The sequence below is a fragment of the Pezoporus flaviventris genome, unplaced genomic scaffold (genome assembly GCF_033815535.1).
Source record: "Pezoporus flaviventris isolate CSIRO_AGI_PZ_B2104156 unplaced genomic scaffold, CSIRO_AGI_Pfla_v1 ptg000015l, whole genome shotgun sequence".
In the NCBI taxonomy this organism is placed as follows: Eukaryota; Metazoa; Chordata; class Aves; order Psittaciformes; family Psittacidae; genus Pezoporus; species Pezoporus flaviventris.
The window spans coordinates 38,241,227-38,269,055 of record NW_026892563.1 but is presented as its reverse complement, the minus strand read 5'-3'; the positions used below and the strand labels follow the sequence as shown (position 1 = coordinate 38,269,055).

General features: G+C 47.9%; 1 protein-coding gene across 14 annotated transcripts; it reads left to right on the top strand.

Moving 5' to 3' along the window:
• The first annotated feature begins 5,083 nt into the window (after positions 1-5,083).
• On the top strand, positions 5,084-27,829 carry ZNF384 (zinc finger protein 384). 14 transcript variants are annotated; one of them, XM_061454064.1, is made up of 13 exons: positions 5,147-5,174; positions 5,689-5,737; positions 6,397-6,550; positions 6,637-6,826; positions 9,548-9,614; positions 9,745-9,985; positions 10,337-10,667; positions 15,485-15,565; positions 22,616-22,840; positions 23,488-23,670; positions 24,511-24,589; positions 25,445-25,603; positions 25,770-27,829. In XM_061454064.1, exons 4-13 carry the CDS (start codon positions 6,774-6,776, stop codon positions 26,043-26,045), a joined length of 1,695 nt encoding a protein of 564 aa, XP_061310048.1. In that variant the 5' UTR covers positions 5,147-5,174; positions 5,689-5,737; positions 6,397-6,550; positions 6,637-6,773; the 3' UTR covers positions 26,046-27,829. The 14 variants fall into 14 exon arrangements, with proteins under 14 accessions (XP_061310053.1, XP_061310056.1, XP_061310047.1 ...); XM_061454062.1 differs by having other exon boundaries at positions 5,148-5,234; XM_061454063.1 differs by lacking the exon at positions 6,397-6,550 and having other exon boundaries at positions 5,122-5,174.

The following is a 27,829-nucleotide window of genomic DNA, read 5'->3' as shown; positions in this document are numbered from 1 at the left end:
TGCTGTAGCTTTAATTTTGTTTTCCTTCTGTAATTTGTTCTTAACCTTATGCTCTTTTGAGACTAGACTAATGGGTTTGCAGCTGCCCAAAGTACTTTGTTTTCTCTCTTCCTGAAATACAGCTCCCTTTTTCCAGCCCTGGCATGCTTACCCTGAATTTGATGGATATGCTGCAAATCTTTGCTCCCAAAACTGCAGTTTCCTCAGCCAGTTTTGAACAATCATGAATATGGAGGTGAGCTGGTGAGCTCCGTCTTCTCTGCAACTCTCCTTTAGGTAGGAGCAGACACGAATTAGATTCCCCCTTGACCTTCTCTCTTCATTAAACCCAGCTCCCCCAGCCATCTCCTGTGCATCGCGTTCTCCAGCCCTCCACTGTGCGGCCCTTCTGCTGGCTATGCTGCCGTTCTTCAACACCCATCTTATACTGAGGAGCCAGTCCTGGGTGTAATCCTCCAGATGGGGCCCTATACCTCTCAAGTGGATGGGAATAATAATTTCCCTTGATCTGCTGACGACACTTTTGCTAATGCAGCCTAGGCTGCAGGGATCTTTCACTGCTGGAAGGGCTCACTGCTGAATCATGTTCAAAATGCTTCTTGAGGCTTTTTGTGGTGATCTAATAAAATCCATTTTGGTTTAATCCTGTTGTGTCATTACTGCCACAGAGAAGCTATCACCCCACTGGAGCAAGTTTTGCCTGTGCACATGTGGTGCGCTTTGGCTGTGACTGTTCAAGAGAGATCCCCCTCAGGCATTTCTGATGTGACTGTGATTTTTGCCCTGTGCTGAAGGTCCTCAGGCACAGCCCCTCTGGCTGTCTTGACACATCCACTGGTACTTTTTCCTCCTTCCAAATGATGGGATTTGTATTCGTGGCACATTGGCCAGAAGGTCAGGTAACTAATTGTGCTTACTGCAGTGGCCAAGTAACTCTGCCTGTGGCTAAAGCTGATCAGTCCCAGGTTACCATGTTCCTGGACCCCACGTGTCCCTGGTTCCAGCACGACCTACTTCTTTCAGTGCAAAAGCATTGGATCATTGCTGCACATGCTTCCAATTCCAAAGTGTATCCCAGGTGTGTGGTTTCTGCTTTGTGCACTATAATGCTATGATTCAGGCAAGCAAACATGTGCAGCACAACTCTCTGTTACCGTGTATTTCTCAAACCTTAAACAACACTAAGCAGAGAAGTTACTAAGCAAGATGCAATCTATTTCCATGCAGCGGAAAAAAAAAGGCAGGAATGACGTGCTGAAATGCTGTGTGCTGTGTGCTGCCAGGGGATTTAATCAGCCAATTGCCAAAAAGATGTCAGTTCCCTGAAAGAGTGAGGACAACACGCCTTGCTAAGAAATGTACTCACAAGATTAAAATACCAGCTTCAGGATAAACCTAATATTGTCTCATGAGCAGATGAAAATTTGGGCAAGAATGAACAGCCTCCATCCTTAAAATGTGTGTCACTACATCATCACACCTTCCAAGCTCATCTATCCCTGCCTACTGTCAGGTACTCCCAGCAAATTCAGATGCGATTTACTGAACACATCAGGCCAGGTCTCCCAGCCCTAGGAGCCAGCCAAGCAGGATCCCACAATACAAAGTGCCACTTCTATCTTTGGAATGGCCACCGTGAACAGTGCAGTTTGCACACAGCAAACAAAAGGTGCTCGAGCACTGAGAATACAACTGCACCATGAGTGGATGGTGTGTAATTGTTAGTGAAGGTCCAGGGGTGGATGCCCTGTGTTAGGGTGGTGGGCAAGGAGAGAAAGGAAGAAATCAGATGAACAGAAAAAGAAGGGAAGAGCTGAGGTGGGAACGTGACAGTCAGATGTGACTGTGGAGGAGGCATCAAGGATGGGAGGTGGAACAGGCAGCCAGCGTGGAGGTGTGTGTTTGCCACCCTCCTGGGTCAGAGGTGCATAGAAGAGCTTGTTACAAAGGCTGCGAGAGGAACTGGTGCCGTAACTTGGGGCTCAGCTGAGCTTCTCAGGAGCTCACACCCTCAGTAGGAAGCAGGCACCCAGCGGTGCTATTTGCATGCTCCAGCTCCCAAGAGGGAGGCCCCACTAACCTCCACATACCAGCCATCCCCTCCGGGGCTCAGTTACTTCCTGTAGTTGCTTTATGTTGCTGCTGGCTTATTTTCTTGCCACATAAGTGTAAACTTCTCTCAGACAGCACTTTCTCAGCTCCCAGCCTGGGCTGGTAGCATCTCTGGGTGAACCCCATGGCTTGCACAGCTCCCAGCCCTGTGATGGCACGCTCTGAGCAAGTTGTATAGCTGGAGATTGTACCAAAGCTGACTTTATCTAAAGAAATAAGCCAGTCTGGAAGCAGCCACTGGGTATGGGGGTCTCCACTGCATGCATCATGCTACTTGCCTGGCAATGCTTGCCCCTGTGCACAAGCATAGGGTAAGGAGGGCACCTCTTCACCCCCCTACTGCCCACACTGCTCCTCATGCCCTCAACAGCAGTGATTATAGCCGCTGCAGTCCTCTGTTAAACACAGCTGGTAAATGTTATGAAATGTCAGAAGCCCTGAATATATACACATGGGACACAGGCACACCTCACTGGGAGAAACCAGTGGTGGCGGCCAGGATGCTCTTCCATGGTGTGCAGGAGGAGGCAGGGCAGGCAGGAGGAGGCAAAAGAAAACTGAGAAAGAAGGTGAAGAGATCAGATGGACTCTACAGAGACAGACGCACACACGTTTTCTCTGATTTTGCCTCCTTCTAAGGAGATAAGAGAAATCAAGTGTCTCTGACAGATGTTAGTCATGCTGCCTCACGTGCTGCTGGAGGGTACTCGGCAGTGTGGGCCGGAAGGGGGAGCACAAAACTCTAGGTGCAGTAAGAAACAATCAAGCACTTAGTCCTCAGCTGGCATCACCGCTTTTTCTTGTCCAGCACAGGGCACCTTGACAAGCTGTCCTGCTTACCAAGCCCAGGCCAGCCCTCTTCTTGGAATAGACTTTCATTTCTTTCTAGGGAGCACACAGAGAGGAAGGAGTGTTGAGAGGCTACAGGGGCAAAGAAGAGGCAAAAGAGACATCAGTGCCAGGCCAGAGCTCCTCTTCCAAGGCATAAGACTGAATGCATTTGCTGCGTTGCAGAACGAGGAGGGAAATGTCACCTTCAGAGGTGATCTGACAATCACAAAAATAAATTACACAGAGAAAAAAAAAAAACACACCACAAACACAGAGCATTTGTGCATATTCATGAGCAAGTCAAAACCCCCAAATTAACAAGGAAATTAATTTCCAAACTGATTAGGCTGCCAACTCCTTTTATTTAAATAAATCAACAATTGCCTTCATGTGACTCCTGCTGAAGAGCAGAGCTAATCCTGGCTCCTCCCAGGAGGAAGTTTGTGCCCCCCGGGATGACCAATACCCCAGCACCTTGTGGGGACAGGCAGGTGGGCTGCGGCTCTCAGCAGCCACATTTCCCTTTGCCCACTGCTTCGGATGTTGCGGTTTCACGATCACCAGAGCCGATCTAACCGCTGGCTGCTCCAGTCGTGCTCTCTCTGGTCCCACCCTCTTACTCATGCTGGCTCAGAGAAGCTGTTCCAGCTTGCCAAGTTGGCAGAAAACTCATGCAACGATTAAAAAAGGAGATTTCTCTTAAGTCAGAGCAATGAAACAGCTCAGCCAAATGCCCAGGGAGCAACACCACAGGTGAGGAAGGTAATCTAACCTGACCTAGGAGGTGGGTCCAGTGCCAAAGATAGCCCTGCTACAAATGATGGAATGAAGTAGATGGTATCTAAAAAATCTCTTTACACTTAAAGAGTCCAAGAGAGACAGAGCCAGCCTGGCTTGGGTATTTTGTAGGGTGCCTCCAATTTCGCATGGCTCGGTGATCCTGCAGAGCACCTGTCTTCTCCAGGAACAGCCTCATACCTTTTTCTGCCCCACAGCCAAGGCTCAGGGTCTGCCTGCTGCTTCAGGCACAGCAACTCTCGCTGCACAGCAACACGCCTGATAGTGCCAGTGCACGGGAGACAGCAGGAAACTGCCAGCCAAAACTGAGGTGGGTTGAATCTGTGAAACTGAATTCTCAATGAGTGAGAACAAGGGTGAGTCGCAGCCCCCTCTGGGGTCGAGTTCTGAACGGTTACAAATGGAAGAATTAAAAATGAATTAGTATTGGGGTGTATTAGTACTGAGCCACCGGCTTGCAGCTGTGGAAAGGTTACCCAGCTCCCCTCCGTGCCTGGTGCTGCTCTCCTGTTCCCTTCTGTGACTGAGCAGGTCCAGTTTGCCGCCCTGGCAGAGAATCAGCTCGCTCAAGTCCTTTCTGTTGGGTAAGCACGACAAACACGTTTAGCATTTGGCCAGGGAAGCTCCAGAGCCAGCAGGCACCAACGGGCAGGCGGGCCGGGCCCGCCCCAGGTGCTGGCAGCCAGCCTTGGGGTCAGCTCATCTGCAACAACCGAGTCGCCCTATCCCGCCGGGCCGGACCCGGAGCCTCCCTCTTGCGCTGCGCCGCCAGCGGGCCCGGCCGCTGCCACACCGGCACACCAGGCCGGCGGCCGCCCGACAGCTCTCGGCCGCGGGACCGGAGGAGCGAACTGAAGAGCCGCTGCCGCGGGCACGACCTCCCGCTTGCCCCAGCCAGAGCGACATCCACCCGCAGGTAGGCGAGAGCGGCGGGCCGCGACTAGGAAGCGGTGGTAGGAAATTAATTATTCATGAGCAGTCATTAATATTAATGACCGCGGCCTTCCCCCACCGCCACCACCCCCTCCGCGCCGCGCACGTCACGCCGGGAAGGCCGCCCCGGCCGGAAGCGGTCTCGCGGCCGGGCTCGGGGCCGCCGCGCGCCCCGCCACTTCCGCCCTTCTTAACAGCCCGCGCTCCCGCCACCCCGCGCTTCCGGTAAGCGCGGGCGCCAGCCTGCCTACTGCCCCCCCCCCCCCCCCCAGCTTGAACGCCCCGGTCCTGGGTTCCGGCCCGCGGCCACCCGGTGGTGCACACCTCCCCCCCCCCACGGCTGATGGGGAACCTGCCCCGGGCCGGTGGCCGCCGCCGCCGCTCCGCCTCTTTTTGAAGCGAAGCCGCCGATGACGCCGTTCCGCTCGGCTCGGTGCCCAGGAAGAGCTGAGGCGAGCCCCGCCCCCTGACCCGGAAGCGACTCGCCGCTCCTCTTTCCGGTGAGGAGGCCGCTGCTGCCGCTGGAGTCGGGTCGGGGTCGCCGCTGGGGGTGGTGCCCGGTAACCTGCTGGGGGGCGGGTGTGAGGGACAGGGGGGACCGGGCCTTCGGCACTTCCGGGGCCAAGGCGATCCGGAAGCGGAAACGGAGGAGGGCTGTCTGTCTGTCTATCTGTCTGCTCGCTCGCCCGCCCGCTCGTCCCGGCGGCGGGTCCGGAGCGCTCCCGGGGAAGCCGCCCCCCGGGCTGGCCCCGCCCCGAGCCGCGGTGGGTGACCGGGCGCTGCGCCCTGTCCTCGGCCGCCGCCGCCGTGTGTGCGCGGGGCCCCGCCGGGGGAGGTGGGTCTGGGCCCCCCCCTCTCCTATCCTGGCCGGTCCCCGTGGGGAGCGCCTTCCTCCGCCCATGGCCGCTCCTCTGGGGAGCGGAGGCGGCCGGCGGGTCCGGGGGCTCGGCGTTGCATCGCCCGCTGTCATGCAGGGTCCCGGGCGGCCCCGTAACCCTGGCGGTTTGTTTGCAGAGACGGCCCTGGAAGGAGGAGAAATGCAAGAGGAGGGAGAGTGAGAGGGGTAAGAAACTGACACCCGCCTCAGGGGCTCCTTCTGGCCGCGCTGCGGGGGGTGGGTGGGGGTGGCATGGGACACACGTCCAGCCTTGGGAGCCTGAAGTGGCTTGTGCTGCAGGGTGCTGGAGGGGTGAGGAGCTGAGGTGCAGGGAACATCACCTGCCAGTCCCCTGTCCTGGCAGACAGAGGCTTGCTCTGTTGGGGTGAAGGCCGTGCATGTGTCAGGGAACGGCACCAAAGTTGTTCTAGCTTGGGTGTGCGGGTTCGGGGCTCAGAGCTTGTTTGGCATGTTTGGGGTACTCCTGATGTGCATCCAGATGTACTTGTTCTAAAGATGTAGCGGTGCTTGAACTTTCCGGTGCTTATGAGCTTTGTGGAAGCATTTTTGCATTTGATCTAGCAGCCTGCGTGGCCTTCAGCATCCTAAGTATATTGCAGTGATTAAGCCTGAAAGCTCCTTGTCATTGAGCAAAGATCTTGGGCAGACACAAAATGACACTGTAAATCATTCCCGAGTGGCATACTCGGGGCGTTTTGTCAGCTGAAAACTCCATATCCAATAAAAAATACAAGCTAGGTATCTGGAGAATAATAATAAAAAAAAAAACCATTAAAAATCAATCTCTAAAAAACTGTATGTACAACCTTGGTTGTGCCTTCCAGAAACACAACCTCTACCTCACTGTATACTTGCACGTGCTTTTATCTCTCTGTTTATGATTAAAGCGATGACCTGCAAAGAAGTATAAGTCCAGCACATTAAGTATGTGATTCTGTGAAGTACTCTGAGATCTAACCTCCAGATTCCTTGTCCCTTGTGAGTTCTCTGGTTCACTCTGGTTGTTTATTTGGTGTATGTACATTTGTGGTCTGTACATAGAAAGTGTTTTTGGTTTATATCAGGAGGGTACGTTGACATCTGTCTGATACTAGACTGGTGAATAGGAAGAAGGTCCCATCTCTGGCCTGTTTGTGGAAGCTGGGATGATGAAGGCCCTGCAGTGGGAACGTGCGGTGTTACAGGGTTGAAGCTCCAGCCCATGTCTGGTAGTTATAGAGCAATTGGAAGGGTTACGTGCAGAGTTCTGGTAAAGTAAGTGTGAGCAGCGTGAAAGTGGGGGCTGCAAATAGGGGTGCATGTTCTCAAAACATCCTTTAGCCTTAAAGGCGGGGTAGGGGAGGGATGGCTGTGGGTATCGGGGCAGCCGTTTGGTGAAGGAATCTTACCTTTGCTCTCTCCCTTTGGAAGACTGGCTTTCTAGTGAGATTGCATGAAAGCTTCAACCTTTACACCGTTTCTCCTTTTCCTCCACATTCTTATAACTTCACCACACTTCAGCCCTTCACACCAAAAGTTTTGAGGCCTGATATCTGCTCTAGCAGGAAGATTTTTAGATGGGGAAGTGGATCCTTAGAGACTTTAAGGAAAACAACGTAGTCATCTTCTGAGAATCAATGAGAGCCTTATTTTTGCTTGCATACTTCGTAAACTGGGCAAACAAAAGTTAGTTGTTTTGTGAAGTTCTGGTAGAGGACTAATGGACGCAGGCAGGCACTGAGTGCCCTGGCGTATGCTAATATAGATTTTAGAACCTTGAAATGGAGTTGCCTTTCATTCCTTGTACTCTTTAAAGTAAGAAAGCTGTTGTGAGATTTGTGTTTGAATTGGCATCTTTGTTTCATGCCTGTAGTTTGCAATTGAATCCAAGGGAGTCTTGGAGAAGTTTATTTGGAAAATGCATCTGATTATTATATGAGACTTTATGTTTTTACAGAATCAGGTTTGCTTTGATGTTTTTGACATGGGAGTAAAGGAAGTAAGGGCTTGTTTATTTCAATAACAAAAAACCCCAAACAAACAAAACCCGTAAAACCCCCAAACCCAAACTTGACATTCCAAACAAACCCCCCTTCTTGATTCAGGAGGTGCTCGATTACCAAGAATGTGTTATCTCTTCACTTGTGCCCATCCTGTGGAAGAAAAAAAGTCATGTAATTAAGCATTACATACACAGGGCCTTGCTGTGGGCAGTGTACTTAATAATTAATTTGGCTCAGAAAAGAAAGCAGAGGAAGGAAGGTAAGAGTCTTGCCCCATCAAGTTCTGATTGAATCACAGCAGTGTAAATCCAGAGTAATTCAGGCAGGCAGCTAGCAGTCTGACTTCATGCCACCGATGCAAGGTAAATAATTCATCCTCAAGTGTGTTTATGGGTTGATTTGGAGTGAGTGAGTGAGGCAGGAATACTTGGCTTTGCTGTTGCATGAGCAATTCATAAAAACAAAATTATCAGGTAATTTGGTTCATTTAAATACTGCTTCACATAGAGGAAAATTACCTTTGCATTTTGGCTCACCCACAGCAATTCCACATGTATTTATTCTGCCCTAATAGACTTCTGGAAAGTAAATGTTTCATGCTACTCAGGGCATGCTCCTCAGCTTATCTGATGATTGAAATGGGCCCTTCAGAAACAATATTTACTCATTAATTAGACTACTGCCACATCAGAGCAGGAATAGAAGTGGGACAATTTGCAGGTAGCTGCATGAGAAACCTACAGTGGTTGCTTTCTCTAAGCAGCTTGCTCTGCCAGATGTTCTCTGAGCATAGTTTTTAATCCTGCATATTGTACCTACCAGTTTTGCCATGCTTGCTCAGGAATAGGTGTGTCTTCTGCTTCAGGATATATTCCTCTTTCTTTCATTTCTTTAGGTTTTGAATAGCGTTTTCATGAGTGCAACAAACTTTTCTGCTAATACTATTACAGAGAGGAATGTAAGGATTAGGGATTAAAGGGCTTCTTCAGCCAGGTGCTCCTAAAGAGATTATGCCTCTGTATTCAGAGGGCTAACTTTTGGTGTCTAACTGGTCCTCTGGCTGCATAAAGAGTTGAGATGAAGCAGTGAGCACTTGACTGAGGACAGAATCCTACAGAATCCTGTCCCAAAGAAGGGAATGGAAATGGGCAATAGAGAGCTGTGATGTGAAGATACCCTCTTTTCACTTGGGAAGAGGGTATCTTAGGAGCAGGGTAATCAGGTTATTTTCCCACTGCCTCGTCTCATCCAGTTGGATTATAGTGGAGGGTCTTGCCTGTCAGGAATATTAAGTGATATTTCTGGGCTTCTTTTGAGAGTGGGGCTGGGGTGGGCAACACGGTGGGCAGCTGGAAGTTAGGAGCCCTGAGTTTGACTTCTTGTTCTGCTGTGGCTGTTTGTTATCTTGGGCAAGTCTGTTTCCCTCTCTCTGCCTGTCTTTCTTCCTATATAACATAATGCTAATGTCCCCTTGCTGCATCTGGGCCCTTAGTGTTGAGCTGGGGTGGAAGGACAGGCAAAGTCCAAACTTTTCACTGCTTGTGGGCTCGGGCTGTCTGTGACAGTGAAAAATGGTTTTCAGCTGTATTTGCCTGGTTGCAGATGCACAGACTTCATCATTGATGCCATGTACTTGGGTGGATGATAAGTGGGGAAGTCTGGAGGTGTTCTGGGTTTGTAGTCAGTCCCTTTTTTGCATGGAGGACTATTGGGCAAGAGGTCTTTGAGGTGGACCCAAGCCTGTGGGAATAGCAGACATCATTTTCCCTTGAAAATTATTTTTGGATTTGGGCAGGTAGCTCAGAAGCGGGGAGAAGTTGCTCAGGACAGGGGAGATTAAGGAACTGTCACAGCATTAGACTGAGTCAGTTCCATATTGGAGTCTCTTTGGGTTTAATGTTCTTTTTGTGTGTCTGTGTGTCTGTCCGTCCGTCTTCCTTCTCCTCCATTCCTCTTCCCTTCCCCCTTCCTCTTCCCCTCTGTGCCCAGCTAGGATGGAAGAATCTCATTTCAACTCCTCCCCGTACTTCTGGCCAGCAGTGCCCACCGTCTCGGGACAGGTAAGATCTTTGTCTTCCAGCCTCTCTTGCTGGTCTTGCTTCCTGTTAGAAGTTCTTGCATGCTATGCATTTCTGTTGCATTTCTTGCTCAGCCAGGGTATGCTAAAAGCTGTCCTTCCCACTTGTTTAGATTGAGAACACCATGTTTATTAACAAGATGAAGGAGCAGCTATTGCCCACAGAGAAGGGCTGCAGCCTGGCTCCCCCCCACTACCCTGCCTTGCTGACAGTACCCACCTCTGTGGCCCTGCCCACTGGTATCTCCATGGACTCAGACACCAAGCCGGAGCAACTGACGCCACACAGCCAAGCCCCTGTGACTCAGAACATCACCGTGGTACCAGTGCAGTCTGCTGGGCTCATGACAGCAGGTAGGGGACTCCAAGGACTCTGGCAGCATACAAAGGAGACTCTGGGATGGGGGGACAGGGTCCTGGAGAATCCTTTTTGGACTGTAGATTATTCCTAGCCTTACTGATGGTGTAGACTGCCTTGGCATGGTTTCATCATGATTCATGGTGAATCTCTAGGCACTCAGCCGCCTTCTTTATGGAAGTTTGACTTCCAGCATTGGAGACTGGGAATGTGTTGGGGAGGGTAAGCTACTCTTCTGTTTGCATTATAGTCAAAAGTAAGTGTATAAAGCTTGCTTCTGAGGGATAATGAGGTTGGACATAAATAGAGATGTAATAACTGACTTCCTCCATCTTCTTTTGTTGCAGGTCCTGGTCTGGTGATAACTTCCCCATCAGGTTCCCTAGTGACCACAGCCGCCTCTGCCCAAACCTTTCCCATCTCAGCTCCCATGATTGTCTCTGCGCTACCCCCTGGCTCCCAGGCAGCCCTCCAGGTGGTTCCTGACCTGTCCAAGAAAGGGACAACCACCCTCTCTGAAGGTGGTGGGGGTGGCGGGGGTGGGGGAGTTGCCCCCAAACCGCCTCGGGGCCGGAAGAAGAAACGATTGCAGGAGTCAGGGCTGCCAGAGATGAGCGACCCCTTTGTGCTGTCAAACGAGGATGATGAGGACCAGCACAAGGATGGCAAGACATACAGGTGGGAGCGGGTTTAAACCTTGACAGTAGCATTGCATGGGGATGGGGGTGCATTTTACCCTTCAGAAGGTTACATGGGGAAGAAGAGAGAGCTGCCTTTTCCCCATAGTGTCCCTGAGTAGAGAATCTTTCAGCTGTAGAAAGAGTTGAGGTTTTTCTCTCTAATCAGGAGTGTTTGCAAGTTGGTGGGTTGACCCAAAACTAAAGATCTCCTTCGTGGACAGCCTTGATTTTCTGACTATCCAGATGTTAACGTTACCAGGCTAGTTAATGACCAGGATGTTATGGAGGTTAAACCATATCCTTGAGGCCACAGCCAGGTAGTATGGCTGGTGTACTGCAGAATGCAGTACTGACTTGTGCAGCTGAGACCCCTAGCATCCCTGGGTGATCCTGAATGAGGACTCCAGTCTCTCCAGTGTAAAGACTGCAAACTGGAGGCACACAGAGCAGGAAGTGAACTGTGATGCTTCTGTGTGCATTGTGATCTCCTATTTCAGCATTTCCAACAGAAGAGGGGGAAAAAAGAAAGTGTATTTCTGAATTTGGTATAAGAGTGTTTGTGAGCCCTGAGGTATCAGGTAACAGGGGGGAGAGTTCTGAGCCCTGAGGTTGGGTTTCTGAGCTTGGAGGGATGTGGCTTTTGTTTACAGGTGAGTAGTGGAAGAGGGAGAGATTAACCAAGAGGGAATACTTAAACCAGAGCATGTGGAGTGTAGGTGTTTTAGGAAAGATGGGAGCTGGATGGAGCAGGCAAGTGCTAGGGATGGAATGCAATGGTATGTCTTAGTTGGGAAGCAGGAGCATGAATGGGTGATGTAGTAATGGGTGTTTAGTGTTTAGTGGGGGATGATTAAGATCAGGAAGAGGCAAAGTAGTAGCCATTCTGTAGATGGAAACAGAAATAGAAGGTGGTCTCTAGCTCTTCTCACTTCTCTGCTATGTGCCCATGATCCCGTTTCAGTTTCCCTTTTACCATCCTAACCCTCTTTTTTTCATACAGATTTAGTTAAGTTTCTGGAATTAAATCATAACAATAGGAAGGCCCAGGATCAGTGCATCCACCTCAGGCACTGTTTCATTTTTAACTATAGCATTTTTTTCAATGTTTACATTTTCAAATCAATAAGTTAAATGAGTACAAACCCAGAGCTTGTCTCACCCTTTTTATTCTCTTAGCCAGTGTCCCAGTTCTTCCACTTTGAAAATATAATCAGCGTATGGTGAGGAGGGGTGGGAGTGTTAGGTAGCTTGCTATTTGTAATCCCACCATTTATTTTGGGCTTTAGCCACAATTCCACACTACTCAAGCTGCTTACAGTCTGGGTTGCTAATTAGGTTGTTAAATATGTATTTACAGGGGACACAATTGGCAGTGAACACTAGAATTAAAGCTGAACCAAAGCTTTAATTATAGCTCCTTGTTTACGTGTAAGTTTGGGGGGAGAAAAATGCCCAAGGCCAGGTGGAGTGACTCAGCAGAAACTTTATGAACATGCTTCATCTGTGTAACAGCTCATGAAAAAGGGAAAAACCGAATAAGTTTATATGTAGGAACATGTAATCAGGAAGATTTCCTGTGTTCCTGTTTAGTCTGAGTGGGGTACCTCTGCCTCTTTCTCCAGCCACCATCCTCAGCAAGTCTTTGAGCAGTGCTGAGGTGCAAGATAGCTAAACTGAGATTTATGGAAGACCACTTTTGCCCTCCTTGGGATCTCTTATTTAGCTGATGCTTTCTATGTGCAAGTTTGGAACTAAAAAAGAGCGTTGAAAAAATAAGATGCTATCTCCTCTTGGAGTTGTGGCAGAGAAAACCTTTGTGAAATACAGGAGAATTGTATCTCCATAATAGGTGTATGAATAGACTTGCAAGTTAAAACTTTGAGGACTCCTGGGTTTCTGCTATATTCTAGAGGATGATTTGGGCAGTTCCCGTTACTACAGTACGCAGGCATATCCGAGCTAAATTAAGACTGGGTGAGGTTTATCTACTCCTGCTTCCTTCTCGGGCTGGAGGAGGAGTTGCTTGTGGTATTTATACATCTGCATTTGTATGATTTCACTGATTCTTATGATGATGCACTGAGGACAAGCTAGTCAGATGCCTGAAGGAGTTGTACTACATCGAGCAATATGAGTTGGGGTTTTTTTTAATACCCAATTGCTAAAGCCAAGTTTATTTTGTCAAATTTAAGTATTTGTTGCTTGTAAATTTCTTTTTGAGCTCTGTGAACTCTCCTGTCCTGAGTGCCTGAGCAAGTGCTTGGTTGCCATAATTCCTGACTCCTGGTGTGTCGGTGAAGACAGAGCAAGGTCTTGAATGGGCAGCACAGCAAGGCAAATTTGGAAGGAATTGGAGCACAGAGGTGATATATGTATTGTAGCCCATCCTATTCTCTACTGAATGTAGAGATTCCTGCTCCTGTGAATGGCAGCTGTTTTGCCGCTGTATTATCTCTAGAAGTGAATCAGTAGTCTGCTGTGAAAGTGGTGCAAGAATCTTTGTGGCCAGGTTTCTTCTAAGAAAAGGTGCAAAGATTTTGCCTTACCAGTGGTGGTGTCACTTGCAGATTATGGGCATCTAGCCTTAGGATTAGTCTAGCAGAGTCCTCAGTGCTTTGCTTTATGCTATTAAAAGAATGCTGCGCACCTCCAGGGGACAGCATCTAATCCAATCCTGCGAAGCGTTTTCCTTCATAAATAATGGCACTTTATCTGTGTTCTGGATTCATTGTCAGCTCTTTGTTAATCTTCCCTGAATCTTTGTAGAATTCACTTTTTCTGTGGAAAATGAGCTCAGCATTAAGAGCCTTTCTGGTAAGATGCTGGCAGTGTGAAGCACATGGTTTCTCCTCAGTACTTTAAAAGATGCTGAGGAAGAGAGAGTGAGTGTAGGTCCTGGAGACAGTGGTATTGTTCTTGGTACTGTTGTGGTGCCTGTTCCTATGCACTTTTAGAAGTTTGTGATGTGGTGTGAACAGTGGACTTCAACGCTGATGAAGTGGTTCAGCCTTTTTGGTCCAGATCACCAGTTCTCTCTGACAAGTGGTTCTCTAAGTAGTTTCTTCTTTGCAAGAGGAAGAGAGCTGTCTTTGTGCATTGCTTGGTTCCAGTATTAAGGTTGTAAAGACTAGGATGAATACCAGTTTATAGTCTGGAATAGTTTTGTGAACTGTGCTTTAGAGCCTAGGATACCAGCAGAAAGGTTGTAGGCTTGAGAAGGGCTTTGCCATCTCATCATAACCAACAAGCTGTGTTCCCCACCCCTGGTTCTGCATTTCCCTACTTTCACTAGGTTGTGGGAACAGCAGGGGCTGCGGGAGACAGTAAGCAGCCGAGGAATATAGGAAGCTTCTGACATGAGAGTAGGGTACAAAAGTGTACAGAAGTCCTAGCAAGAAGCAGAGCTGAGCTGTAAAAGGTGAAGAAGCTGGATGGAGGCCTGCTTTATGAGGAAATTAGGCACACAAGGGGAGCGGGTGGTTTTAATACAGCAGGTGGGCATGTTCTCATACGTATCTCATTTGAAGCCTGTTTTTTCTGCCCTGTACAGGATTTAGCATTGCTGTTTGCTGAGCTTCCCATAGTTATGAATAGATTTGAAATCTGGTGCTATGGCTTTTGTAAGCCACATGTATCTGTGAAATGTGGTCGAATTTGGCCAAGTTGTAAGCTTGGAAAGTATCTGTTAAGTGTGTTCTTCGATGCCTTATGGCTTGGCAGTTGAAATATGCAAAGATTATATCCTCCTTGACATTTCTTGAGGCTTGTATAACTCCAGGCACTGACCAGACTATCTATCTCTACAGAAGAGATAAATACACTAAACTTTCTCAGCTTCTCTTTGAGGCTGAACTACACGTATACTTTCTCTGCAGCAATAAGCATCATCTAGACTATTGCTGAAGGGCCAAGCATGTCTTTCCTTCAGTCACAAGTGCTCCTCCTTCTGCTTCAGAACGGAGTCTTTTGCGCCCAGTGTCGACAGTAACCTCCCCCACCAATGGGCACAAAGGGAAGGTGGGAGAAGACACTGCTGGGTTCAAATGTGGTAGGGATGAGACTGAGATAACCCTGGAGCTGACTGAGTCCAGAAGTCTGGAAACTGAGTAGAGCAGAGATGGGAATCGGAAGGGAGGAGGGAGAAAAGATAGGAGCCTACAAAGTAGGGAATGGAGCAGAGGATGTGATGGGGAGCCTATTTGCAAGGGAGGGATGACACAAAGATAAGCTAGACAGGGCCAAGAGTTATTGGAGAGAGAACCAGATCTGCTAGGGGCTGAAAAGTGAGGAGATACCTAGAATTAGCAAAACAGATGGGGGCAAGAGTTTGGGATATGGACAGACAAATAGAAGTGTGGGGCAGAGGAGACATGTTAGGTAATTAAGGGATTGAAATAAGCAAGAGCTACTGCAATAGAGGATGAAAAGAGTGGCGCATGTGGGTAAAGAGTTTGGTCCTGGGTGTCAGTGCAGGAGGGAGAAGGGATTGCAACAGGCTAGAAGTCTAAGGGCAAAGGGGGAGTTGAGTTTGAAGTATCAAGCAGAAAGTTTGACCACATTCCCTCCAAAGCCTAGAAATATTAAACCCAAATTTTGCCATGTCTCTGATGTCAGCACAAGAATGTGACCTCCTCTGGCAAAGAACTTCATCCCCCTCTTAAGGCTAGCAAAAGGTGATAAACTCCCGTTGCTGTTATTTATCATCCTAGCTGCAGTGGCAGAGGTCTGTGCAGTGGATCTTAAGATTGCTGATGACCAACGTGGGTGTCAGTACGATGCCACATGTTGGAATTTCTGTTTGCTTTTTTTAACAAGTAGTTCCGTGAGCAGCGGAACTAATGAAGCCTGGTTTCCAGCGGCTCTCTCCTGTGTGGATTCTCTGATGTCTAATCAAGGGTGAGCTTACTAGCCTTTCCCTCAGCAGGGGGCTCCAAAAGGGTCTCTCTTCTTTCCTCAGCTGTATGTTTTTATGGGACTTGTGGTGACTCTTTACCCCTTTCCCAGATTTAGTTGAAATTGGCTTTAAGGAGCACAGGTGCACGTGCACATCCATATACACACATGCAATTTGTACACATACGGTTTGCTTTGTATGTGAATGCTGTGCTTGGAGGTTAGAAAGTGTCAGAATTAAGACTGACCACATGCCTCAGAGTACAGTGAGGTAAAAGCTTGTGTTACGGTAAGTTCTCTCCCTTCTGCTGGGATATTGTAGCTGTGTGTGTGCATGCACTCTCAAGTTCATCATGGTGCCAGGCAGAAGGAATTAGCAGCAAAGGTTCTGCAGTCATGAGTTTTAATTTTAGCACATGTCAATGGAATGAGTGTGTGCAGTGGAATGAGGGAGACCATTACAGTTTCAGCTGGGAGGGAGAACTTCAAAACTCTTGTCACACATCTGATCACACCTTCATTTGGCCCTATTGAGTCGAGGTACTTGATACCATCCTTGATGGTGTGATCATAGTTGGTGTGCACATGAAGGCCTGTCAGTCCTGCATATTTACTCAGAGAACCTGAAATGAGTGGTTTATTAAAAAAAAAAACCCACAACCATTACCATGGGGTTGCAGAATTGAAGAGGATGATTTTGGGGAGGCATTTACTGGACTGCTAGTCTGAAGAACTGTAGATTCCGCTTGCCTCTGCTGCAGATGTGCTCTTGTATCCTACAGCCACGTGGTTCAGGCCTGCATATAATCTTGCCTTGAAGCGTGTGCAAATATGAGTTAGGTGTAGTCTTCAGTGGATTTGCATTTGCCACAGGCTAAAAATGACCACAGTTATCCTGAAATAATTAACATTTGGTGTTCCTGAAACTCTAATCTCTCCTCAAATATTGTTGAACAGTCCTCTGTTACATCAGACCCTGTTTTGCTTCGCAGAAGCATTGCATCTCATAGCTGTAGCATAGAAATCTATAGGAGCTGTGATTTGAATGTATGTAATATGAATTTTATTTTAAAGGAAAGGAAGTGGTCAGAGGTATCAGTTTGGCCACTTGGAATTAGTGGGTATGTCTGTGTTTCATTTCTGCCTTTCATCAATCCCAGGGACATTGTGGGGGTAGATGAGTGCTTACGGAGCACTGATACTTCTGTGGTGGGTACAACAGATAAGTGATTCTGCTTCATGAGGTTGGAATTGCATGTGGTCGACGAGGCTTGAGGCTGTACACAGTGGAGATTAAGGAACCTGAATGCTTGCTTGTTAAATATCTGTGCAACACAGTAAGGATGCAGTTCTGTGGAAACAGTCAATAAGGCTGTATTATAATGCATCTGCATTGCGGAGCCGAATTATGGTGCCATAGGTGACCTTAATTCTGGCATTTCCAAATTTGCTAGTGCTTTCTTATGGGCCTTTTGTATTCTTTTAGGTTGAGCTTTTGCATGTTATCACTCTACTAGGAAACACCTTATTGTGTTTTATTGTTTCATTGGTCTTTTATGCTAATGGTGACTGATTTCTAAAATTGGTAGACAAGGGTTTAGGCTTGATGTTGTTCAATGATTTGGAGGTCAACAGAAAATCACGACTGATAATTTACAGATGGAAGCAACGCTGGTGGATAGCTGTAAAAAAAAGTGGAAGCTTTATGTGGTTGCTAAACTGGAACTATTCAAGCAAAATGTATTTTAATACAGCCCAATGGAAGGCTCAGCCTTTTGGATAATACTTTGTGACTTCTCCAGCAGTCAGGGATGGAGGCCTAGGTGTTTGGACACAGTGCAGTGTCAGACAGAAGTGGCCTGTTGGATGCAATTGAATGTCTTTGATATAAAGATAAGGAATGTGGGGAAACAGTATCCTGGAAAGCAATGACTGTGAAAGACTTTAGGAATGTGGTGACATCGTGTGAGCTCCCAGAGCAAGACTGTGACAGAAGAGGGTAAATGCATCTGTTAAAAGCATAGATGGAGTCATTAAAATAAGACAGGCAACTTGTGAGGCATGCTGAAATACCATAGCATTCTGGGTCTGGTATTTTTAAGATAATTTGAACAAATGGACAAAATGCAGGAGTGCCCTGAAATCTGAGAACTGGAAAAGTGCTGTATGGTGAGAGCATTTAAAAACACTTGCTGCCTTGCCAGGAAAGTATGCCTTTCTGTAGCCTTAGCAAGCCACCAAGCAACTGAAGGACTGTGGAAGCAAGTTGACTAAAATCTGTGAGGATAGCTGATAGATTTGACAGTATACATGCCATTAGTGTAAAATGGTAAAAGGAAGCATGTATTAACTTCTGAATACGAGTTGATGCTGGATGGAGAAGTGTGGAAGCAGATTCATGTGCTTACATTTGGCATATTCATGCTCACTGGCTTTAGTTAGGTCTTACCCAGTTTTTCTAGCTGTGTGTAGTTCTGTCTCCTTTACCCCTGCCTCTTTGAAAATACTAGCAAGAAAAGGTCTAACTTAATCTTTAAGCAAAATAAATCAGGGAATGTGAGGGTTAAAATAGCATTTGTCATGAACTGTGTGCATCCATTAGTATGCTCTGCTTGCATCAGTTGCTTCATTAACTCTGCATTGCAAAGGTAGTACGTTTCTTCCCTTGCTAAATGAACTGCTGACTTCTACAGCCTAAACTTGCTCTTGTCATCTAGTTTAAATTCAGACCTTCCTGATTTGTTTCTTTTTTCTTTTTTTTTTAACTTGTGAGTTAAAAAAATACAAATGCAAACTTGTATTTATAGACTAAGAGAAGGAGCAGGGGCTCAATTAACTTCTAAGACTAATCTCAGTAGATACTAGGAATTTAAATTCTCAAAGCCATGTAAAAGCCTATATAGTTTTCACAACTGTGATACTGATTCATTAAGCACTTGATTGAAGAATGCTGTTAATCCACTTTGGGCAAATTTTACTATGAGTTGGTGTTTCAGATGGTATTTTATCTCATAACAGCATCTGATGAATGAAGCCGAACATTGCATGAAAAGTGGAAAAAAATATGGCACTGTGGGCCACAGAATTGTAGTCTAGTAGCTATAAGCATCATTTTGTTTATGAGTCATCATGATGACTTTCATATGGGAGCAGAATTAGAATTATACATCCACCTTTTACTGGCATTTAATGATTTTTTGAGGGTGTTTCTGTCTAACATGAACATTCCCTGAATATCTCACTTTATTTCCCTGCAGATTCCGTATAAAAAGGAAGGATTATCTACATTGGAAGGGGTTACTTTTGATCTCTGGCATATGGCTGGGTACTAAATTAACTATTTATATGAACCTCTGTGTTATTAAGACTATGTTCTCCTAGGCTGTCTGAATTTGCAGAGCCATAACTAGCAGGTGTAGAGATGTTGTATCCCACTGTCGATGGGAGCCCTGCAGTCATTTCTGTTACTTGCTCTCAGAAAGAATACAGTGAAAGTAGTGGTAGTTCAGAGGCACAGTGGGGAGAAAAGATTAAAAATGTATATTAAACAGAGGGGGGAAAAAATCAATTATTTCATATAGCGTTTTGCTCATGCTTAGCAAGGAGCACTCCCAACTTCTCCTCTTCCCAGCTAGGAGGATTTCACTGAAGTAGAATAGCGAAACGCTGCTTAGTGTCAGCTGCAACATTCTCATTATCCGTATGGATTTAACAGTTTTTGAATCCATGTTTGCCCACTAGAGGGCTGATTGCATCTTCCCCTTTAATATTTGATGTTGTCTGAGGCAGAATGCGAAGCCCTTAATTAAATGGATCATTTGTTTCCTTGAAAATGCCTGATGCCACACAATACGAAACTCTCTGAAATACAGCTTTCTGCTGTATTCCAGGGCTTTTTTTAACTTATAAGGCTCATGAATTTGTTAATGCTACATAATGGTTCTTGCCCTCTCAGGGCTGATACTAATTAGATGATGGGAAAATGAGTCCTTGCAAGATTTTCTTGTTAAATGTTGTTTGAAAAACAGTGCTAGAATGTCAGTAGCGGCTGAATTCAGCCAAGAGGAGTTCAGGTTTGGGGAGCTGGGGGAGGGTGTTTTTGCTAACAGGCAGATTTATCTTCCTCTTTTTGTGCAAGTGCAGGAGAGGTTTTGAACTACCTTCTTTTCCTTTTATTCTGAAAATGGAAAAGGACATTCAGTCCATTTCTCTTCATTAATTTTGGGGAGTTTCTGACCTGAAGGCAGATACCTGACAAAGTAAATAAGTAAAGGAAGGGATGCACAAGAAGTAATGGACCATAAAGTAGATGGTTTTACGGCACTACAGGTTTCATGCATGGGACTACTTAGACTTGATGACATAGAAAAGTTCATGAATTTTTCAGACCAGAATAGACTGTTTAAAATATAGTCATGTGTACAGCGCAGAAGAGATAAGCGCACAGAGTTGTATTTAAACTACAGCAAAACATTCAGAAAGGTATTTCTCTCAGAAGGGTAGTTGGATTTTCAAACTACTGATTGTAGGGGCCAAGCGATTAAGACCATACTATAGCCTCTGAGCATTGTTCCAAAGATGCATTATTCTCATGGTTGGAAAGATCCTGTTTCCTCTTGGATTTTTTAGCTTCTAGTGTCAGTTATTGTTTCTCATTATATCTTTCTCGGCCCATAAAACAAGCCCTTAGTAATTGATATTTTTCTCCCTACATAGATTTATATGGGTATTGGCTGCGCTATCTTTCAAGCTTTTCTCCAAACCTAGATAGGCTGGGCTCAGTGAATCTTCACTGTGAAGTCGATTTTCCACATGCCAGCATTCTTCAAGTTTGCAGCATTTGCCTGAGTTTTTCAATACTTGTCGACTTAGGTGGAAGTCAGAATTAGACACATTGTTGCAGGAATAGTCACTCTAGTCCTGTTTACAAGGATCCCTGCTATTCCCCTTTGGTTTAGTATGGTTAGCCATGTTAGCACAGTGTCCCACTGGGAGCTTGTTCTCAATTGAATGTTTCCTTATCAGAGGACTAATATTGTGGAACAGAGTTCAGCTGAGAGTAACTGAAGTAAGAATCTGCTGAGGAGCTTGATAAAAGTCATAGATGGGGTTATGCCATAATTGCTTGCATTAGCAGGGAACTGGACGTGGGCACTCAGATGTGTTTTTCAGTTCAGTATTCACCTCAAAGTTCTATCTAACATTGCTGCTTTCAAGGATACAATCCTCACCCTGTAAGTACGACTTGATAAGTGGAAAATGCATATGCTGTATTCAAGTCTAGCTTTAAACATGTCAGAAAGTCTGGAACAAACTGCACAAGTGTTTAAAGATAGCTCCTTATGATTCTGGTGTTCTTTTTACTCCCTGCATCTCACATAGACCTAAACAGCCAAATTGCTTCTTGTTGATTCCAGAAGCGATTGTTGTGTGTGTGAGGTGGGATCTAAATAAGGATGTATTTAGCTTGCATATTCTGTTAGGGTTTGCCATTGAAAGTGGATTAAGAGAAAGATGAAGGTAGGAAACATGAGAACAACTCTTAGAGATGATAATGAATGTAAAAGAACAGTGATGGATGGTAAGAAAGTGTTATGGCAAGTGTGTTGTAGAATGCTTGCTAGGAAGGCATGGCTTCTACCTAAATGGCTTAAAATCAAGCTGTGGCTTGGAAGGGCCTGTGAAAGTTAAAGTGGGTGCTGGATAAATACTGCCTACATTACACATGCTAATCAGACTGCACACTTCCTAAAGCTTCTGGCTCAGTGTAAATAGTCACAATAGCAGATGTAATGAAGTATCTTCCTGGGAGGAGATAGATATGGGGAAGAGCAGGATAATTCTCTGTGGCTTGTAATACCTGCAGGGACTTCTGTCATTGAGCAGTTTTGTAAACACTTGAAAGCCTGAGGAAATTCCCAGACAAAAACTGAAGTCGACCTGCTGTGAAGGTTGAATTCATGTTAGCCAGACTCTCAGTTGTGGCCCTGGAAGTTCCAAGTGCAGGTTCAGTTTTGTCTTGTTTAATTGGAAAGTCTGCAAATGGAAAAACGAAGTTCAGAGAAACCTTTAACTCTGCCCATTGGTTGGCACACATATGGGTGGTGGGGAGGAAGGGGATAAGAAAAAGTCCAGTAACTTGGCTACTGCTGCTATCTCTCCGTTATATTATCAACCACAAAAGCTTTTACTATCTTGAATTGTAAAACAGTGCAAGCTTCTCTTAACAGCATGGTGTAATGATGGAGGAACAGTTCTTAACAGCAGCATCCGTAGCAGATAGATGCCAACTGCTTCTTCCTGTTCAAAGAGTCTGTGTGTTACCAAATACATTTCTGATCATTATGGGAACAGATGGATCTAAACTCCTAGACAAAACATTTTGCATCACATCAGTAAGGTTGAAATTATGAAAGCCCATTAGACCAGTGAAATACCACATTTGATATCCAGAGTATCTTTGTAAGACCCACTAGGAAAGCAGCCCTGTTGTTAGTGTCAGCATTTTGTGTTCTAAATAATCACGTCTTCTCCAAAAATGGGAGCAGAGTTAAGTGGATTTGGTCATAACTGCTTTTGCAGACTTTGCAGTACATGGAGTTAATTTTTATGATGAAAATGAACCTTAACCTGGGATTTCCAGGTTTTCCAACCTTTTTTTTGACTGAAATAAATCATAGATGAACAAAAAGTGATTTTTGTCTGGGAATTATTATTCTGTCCCCTTCAGACTGCTGTTGGAAAATTTCCAAAGTGCTGCCCTGTCTCCCTTGTAGGTCTCATAAATTAACCTCTTTGATTCTTCTAAGACCTTCACTTGTCTGGCTGCAAGGTATTGTTTGGTTTCTTCTGCCAGTTCCTAGCTTAAGTTTGTCCCCTTGGGACTGGAGTACTTGCAGCCAAGCACAGTGTCCCGGGTGAAACCTCCCCAGAGCCACATATAGCAAGAAAACATCCCTTCACGCAGTGTGGAAGACCCCATCCAGTTAGGGTTGATAGGTAGTGGGGCTCGCCCCCATGTGACACTGTCTCTTCCCCTCGTCCCGGTCCCAGGTGCCGGATGTGTTCGCTGACCTTCTACTCCAAGTCGGAGATGCAGATCCACTCCAAGTCCCACACGGAGACAAAGCCACACAAGTGTCCTCACTGCTCCAAGAGCTTCGCCAACAGCTCCTACCTGGCCCAGCACATTCGCATCCACTCAGGGGCCAAGCCCTACACGTGCAGCTACTGCCAGAAGGCCTTCCGCCAGCTCTCCCACCTGCAGCAGCACACACGGTAAGGGCCAGAGGAGGCTGGGGGCCCTCCACACTGCATGTTGCCGTCATCCCAGCATGCTGTGAGCACCCTCAGTGGGCGACTGCCTGGGGAGACCAAGCTTGTTTTCCACAGGCTGGTCAGGTCTCGGACACAACAAACGGGCAGTAGTGGTATCCGACATGTGAGACTTGTCACTTGCTGTGAGGGGCTGGGTACGCACAGAGGTTAACACTGCTCACCCTAAGGGGCATCTGCAACGGAGTGATGCTTTCTGATGGAGGGTAGGGCTGGTTGTGTCAGAGTGAGAGTGGGTGTAAGAGGACTGTTCCCTGTCACCCCAGCGTAGTTCTGCCAAACGTCTCAGTCCAGGCTTGCAGCCCCCCTGCTATTACAGCTGTAGGCTTCCCACACACAGCTCTGCCAATGCCCCTCAGTCCAAACTCTATAGTTCCTCTCTCTGGATCCTCCCCCGGTGCAGACAGACCATGGTCTCTTGAATCCAAGAGGAGCACGGTTTGAAACCGAGCGAGCTCATGCAGTGTTTGGAGTTCCTCCATGTAGCAGATAGAGTGGTGCTGTCCCACCCCCTTTATGCCCTCATTCCATCAGCACTAGCCAGATGGCGGTCATGTCCAACTGCTGCTGCTCCTCCTCCTCTTCGGCAGGATCCACTCCAAGCTCCACACAGCGATTGTCAAGCCGCACAAGTGTCCTCACTGCTCCAAGAGCTTCGCCAACACATCCTACCTGGCCCAGCACCTCCGCATCCACTCGGGGGCCAAGCCCTACACCTGCCGCTACTGCCAGAAGGCCTTCCGCCAGCTCTCCCACCTGCAGCAGCACACACGGTAAGGGCCAGAGGAGGCTGGGGGCCTGGCCCTGGCCCCCCCGCGCTGCCGGCATGCACCAGTGGAGCACGCGCGCCAAGCATGCGGGGGGCGGGCGGGGAACGCGGCCGGCTGCACCCTCGCAAGGAGGTGACCCCCCCAGAGTGGACGGAGTGGAGGCTGCGCAGGAGACACTGACCACGTCAGGGCGGAGGTGGGCACATGCTGGCCCTGGGGATCCTTGGTCTTGCACCGCGGGGGGCACAGAGAGAGAGAGCCATAGAGAAGAGAGGCATTGGCCATAGGGCATCCCAGCCTGGCACCATGGGGGTTGGACTGAGTGTGTGGAAGCTTCTCCTGGCATTGCAGGGGGACAGGGACAGGGACAGATGAACGCTGTAGATGATCTCAGCTTGATAATGTAAAGGGAAAAGCATTCGAGTGTCTGTTCCTGAGAAGGAACAGAGCTGCTTTCTTGGCCTTGCAGAAACGAGAGAACAGACTCTTCTTGGCCATATGGGCCTCCTGAGCTTGGAGCAGGGGGTCTGGACCTCCAGACCCTTTCCTAACCTATTTTCAGGTGGCACAAAATGCCAAGCTGGCCAGGCATTCATAAGCTTTTGCTCCTCAGTCCTAGTCACTGTCTGAAATCTGCTTGACTGCCTGTCTTCTCTAACTTCTAGCTGGACACAGGAGCTGGGCAGAGCTCTGTTTGTCCAGATAGAACAGCATCTGGAGGCAACATGATCCCCTTCCCTGCTTTCCTGAGTGATTCTGGGATTTGATCATAGCAGCAGGCCCTGGCAGTCTGCTCTACGTGCCTGCTCACTGCCTCCCTTTTGTGCTCTTCCTTCTCAACAGTATCCACACAGGGGACCGGCCCTACAAATGCGCTCATCCTGGGTGTGAAAAGGCTTTCACCCAGCTTTCCAACCTGCAGGTAAGGGGCTGGGCTTGTCCTGCTCACCAGTGCAGGTGGCAAGGGTAGCTGTCAAGTAGTAGGGGAGGCTACTTGCCTGTGGTAGAGTGGATGGAGAAATGGGGGCACTCGGGAGGAGTGTAAGAATACAGAAAAGCTGTTGAAGCCCTAAGCAGGGGAGAGATTCCTGGCTTTTGTAGCACTAGTGACCCAAAGAAGTCACATCCTGTAAAATTGTAAACTTGACTTGAAGGCAGTGAGACCTTGGTAAAGTTCCCCCCATCTGTTCTGCAGAGTTTTCTAACTTAGCTGGGGCAAGATTTTTGCTAAATGTCATTCTGAATAAAATCTGGGTATCTGATTGGGTTTTCTGTTTGTTTTACAATGAAATGGAGGACATTCAGGGATTTAGGGAAGCAGAGGTGGTGTGTCTTGTTGCAGTATCCTGAAGGAGGGGAACTGTAGCGTGTGCCAAATGGCAAAGAGCTGTAAACTGTGAGCAATTAAAGCAGATCCTGCCCTGAAGGGCAGTGACAGATGCTGGGAGCAAATGTGTAGTGAAGCAGAAGAGAGAAAAGGAACAGGCTGAGAAAGTGGGGGGGGGGGGGAGGGCTGAGAAGATGGGGGCTGTGGGGAGTTGGGAGACTCTGCTCTTCAAATGCCTAATATGCCTGAGAAAAAACGGCATCTGTGGGGATGATGTGGTCGGCTGAAGGGAGAAGCTCTGTCCCCTGCAGTAGGAGCCAGGCAGGAGACTTAGGGAGCTTGGGGCCTGGCTGGAAGAGGGTATTGGAGGTAAAACCTTCTTCAGTACTAACACTTGGTTCCTCCCCTGTGCTTGCTTTCTCTTTCTTCCACCCTGCTGCTGGTCCCCAGTCCCACAGACGGCAGCACAACAAAGACAAACCTTTCAAGTGCCACAACTGCCACCGTGCATACACGGATGCTGCCTCGTTGGAGGTACACCTGGCTACGCACACGGTGAAACACGCCAAGGTCTACACCTGCTCCATCTGCAGCCGGGCCTACACCTCGGTGAGTGTTTGCTGCTCTGGGGAGTAGCAGGAGTGAACACACTTCCCAGGGAGTAGCTCCTCCAGATCCAGAGGGAGCAGCCGCCTGGGCTGTCGTGTGCCTTCCCATTGGGTTTGGCTTTGGTGAACGCCCTCCCCTCCTGTGACCACCGTTCTTCCCATTGCAGGAGACGTACCTGATGAAGCACATGCGGAAACACAACATCCCTGACCCACAGCAGCAGGTGGTTCAGGCACAAGCTCAAGCCTCTCAGCAGCAGCAGCACTTCCAGCCACAGGGTGGGGGGGCAGCAGGGGGCCCTTCTGGAGACACTAACCAACCCAACCCTCCCCCCCAGTGCTCCTTTGACCTGACTCCTTACAAGACTTCAGAGCATCACAAGGACATCTGCCTCACTGTCAGCACCAGCGCCATCCAAGTGGAGCACCTCTCCAGCTCCTAGAGAGACCTCAACCCAGGGAGCAGAAAGCCTCTTGTGCATAGCCGGCACCCAGGGGCACCGCTTGTGCAGCGGCCCTCCTCGTGCAACAGTCTCTGGCCTCTCCTCCTGCAACAGCCGTTTCTGGCCGTGTAACCCTGTTCATGGCACCCCCTTGAACAACAGCCTGTCTCAAGGGGGTGCTCCTTCTGTGCAACAGCCTGCCTGGTAGGAGGATGCTTCCTTGTGCAAGAGCCCCTTTCCTGTGCTGGGATCACTTCCTCATGCAAAAGCCCCTCCTTTCAAACCCAAAGAAAGGCCCCTGTTTTGCCTTCTCTCTCACTGTAGGATGTGTATGAAGGGGGGGTGCCTGTTGAGACATGCATGGTGAATGGGATGGAGAGAGGGTCCTTGTATGTACAGGGGCTCGGACACATGTTTTCAGCAGGCCACAGAAGAATGTGGAAGGGTTCATAGCTGGATGGCGTTCTTTGAGGATTTCCTTGAGTGTCTAAGAGAGAAATATCCATTCCTGTCCCTCCTGCTTGTGAAGGGGAGGAGGGGTTGCTCGTCCTGCCCCAAGGACTGGATGGGAGAAACCTTCTCCCCAGAGGAAGGTGAGACCAGTGTGGGGGGAGAGGTGAGGCATGTTCTCTGGGCTGGACCGTGCCTACGCTGCCCGAGGGTTGTGGAGTATTGCACTCTTTCTCCTCCCGTGGTGGAGAGCAATAGAGAGGAGTCTGTCTGCACTGGCTGCTGCCTCTGTCTCCCAGCTGTCTGAGCAGCATGGTGGCCAAGGCCCTGTAGGAATGTGGATTCCTGCTCATTGCTCTTCCTGCCCGTTATGGATGATGTCCTAGCAGCTTGTACTCCTCCTCCTCTCCCTCCTGCCTGCTTCCCCCCCCCCCCCCCCGAAAAGTCTGCAGGCATCAACAACAAACCAAAAAGCAACTGGAGGGAGGGTAAGAGACTGCCAAAATAATCATCACCCGTCTCTCTACTCCCTTTCCTGAAAGGCAGAACGACAGCAGTTCTGACTCTTGTATCCCTGTTCTGGCCCCAGTTCCCAAAGGGAAAGAGGAGGAGGAGGAATAGCCCAGTCTTTTCAAGGAGCCGGCAGGAGGCAGGGAAAGGGGCTAGCTTCTCCTGCTCACCTCCCAGCGGAGCGCTCTCCCAGGCTCCCTCTTGCCAAGACGGGCTGGACTCACATGGCAGTGGTGGCCTCTTCTGGACCCTGGTCATGGGAGAGAATCCCCAAAAGGTGGACAGTGGAGAGAAGGGGATGAAGATCCCCACAGAGAGACCAATCTAATGAGAAGGGGGAGCCAACAAGAATAAACTGAAGGCCCCTTGAATTTATATATATATATATATATATAAATATCTATTCCCCACCCCTGGCCCGCTCTGTCCTTGCTGTAACTGTTTCTATCTCTGTGTTTATAAAACGCATTATCCTGATGAATTTTTATTTTCAATCTTTGTTTGTTTTTCCCTTTCTCTTCATCTTCAATTCTTCTCCCTCCCCCCCCCCCCCCTTTTTTTTTTTGATATATAACTGATCCACATGACTACTAGTCTTGTGTGTCACTTGTTAGTTCCTTTGGATCATGGAGGCTGACTTGGAAGAGAATGAGAAAGCAAGGGAACAAAAGCATGTGTTGTTGGGATTAAAAATCAAACGCCCACCCAAAGCCTACAGAATCCCAGACTTCTGTATGAACAACCAATAGGGGCTTTTTTTTAACCATCTGTATAGAAATAAATTGGTGTAAAAGGCTCCTGGAAGGTGCTGCTGCGAGCAGCCT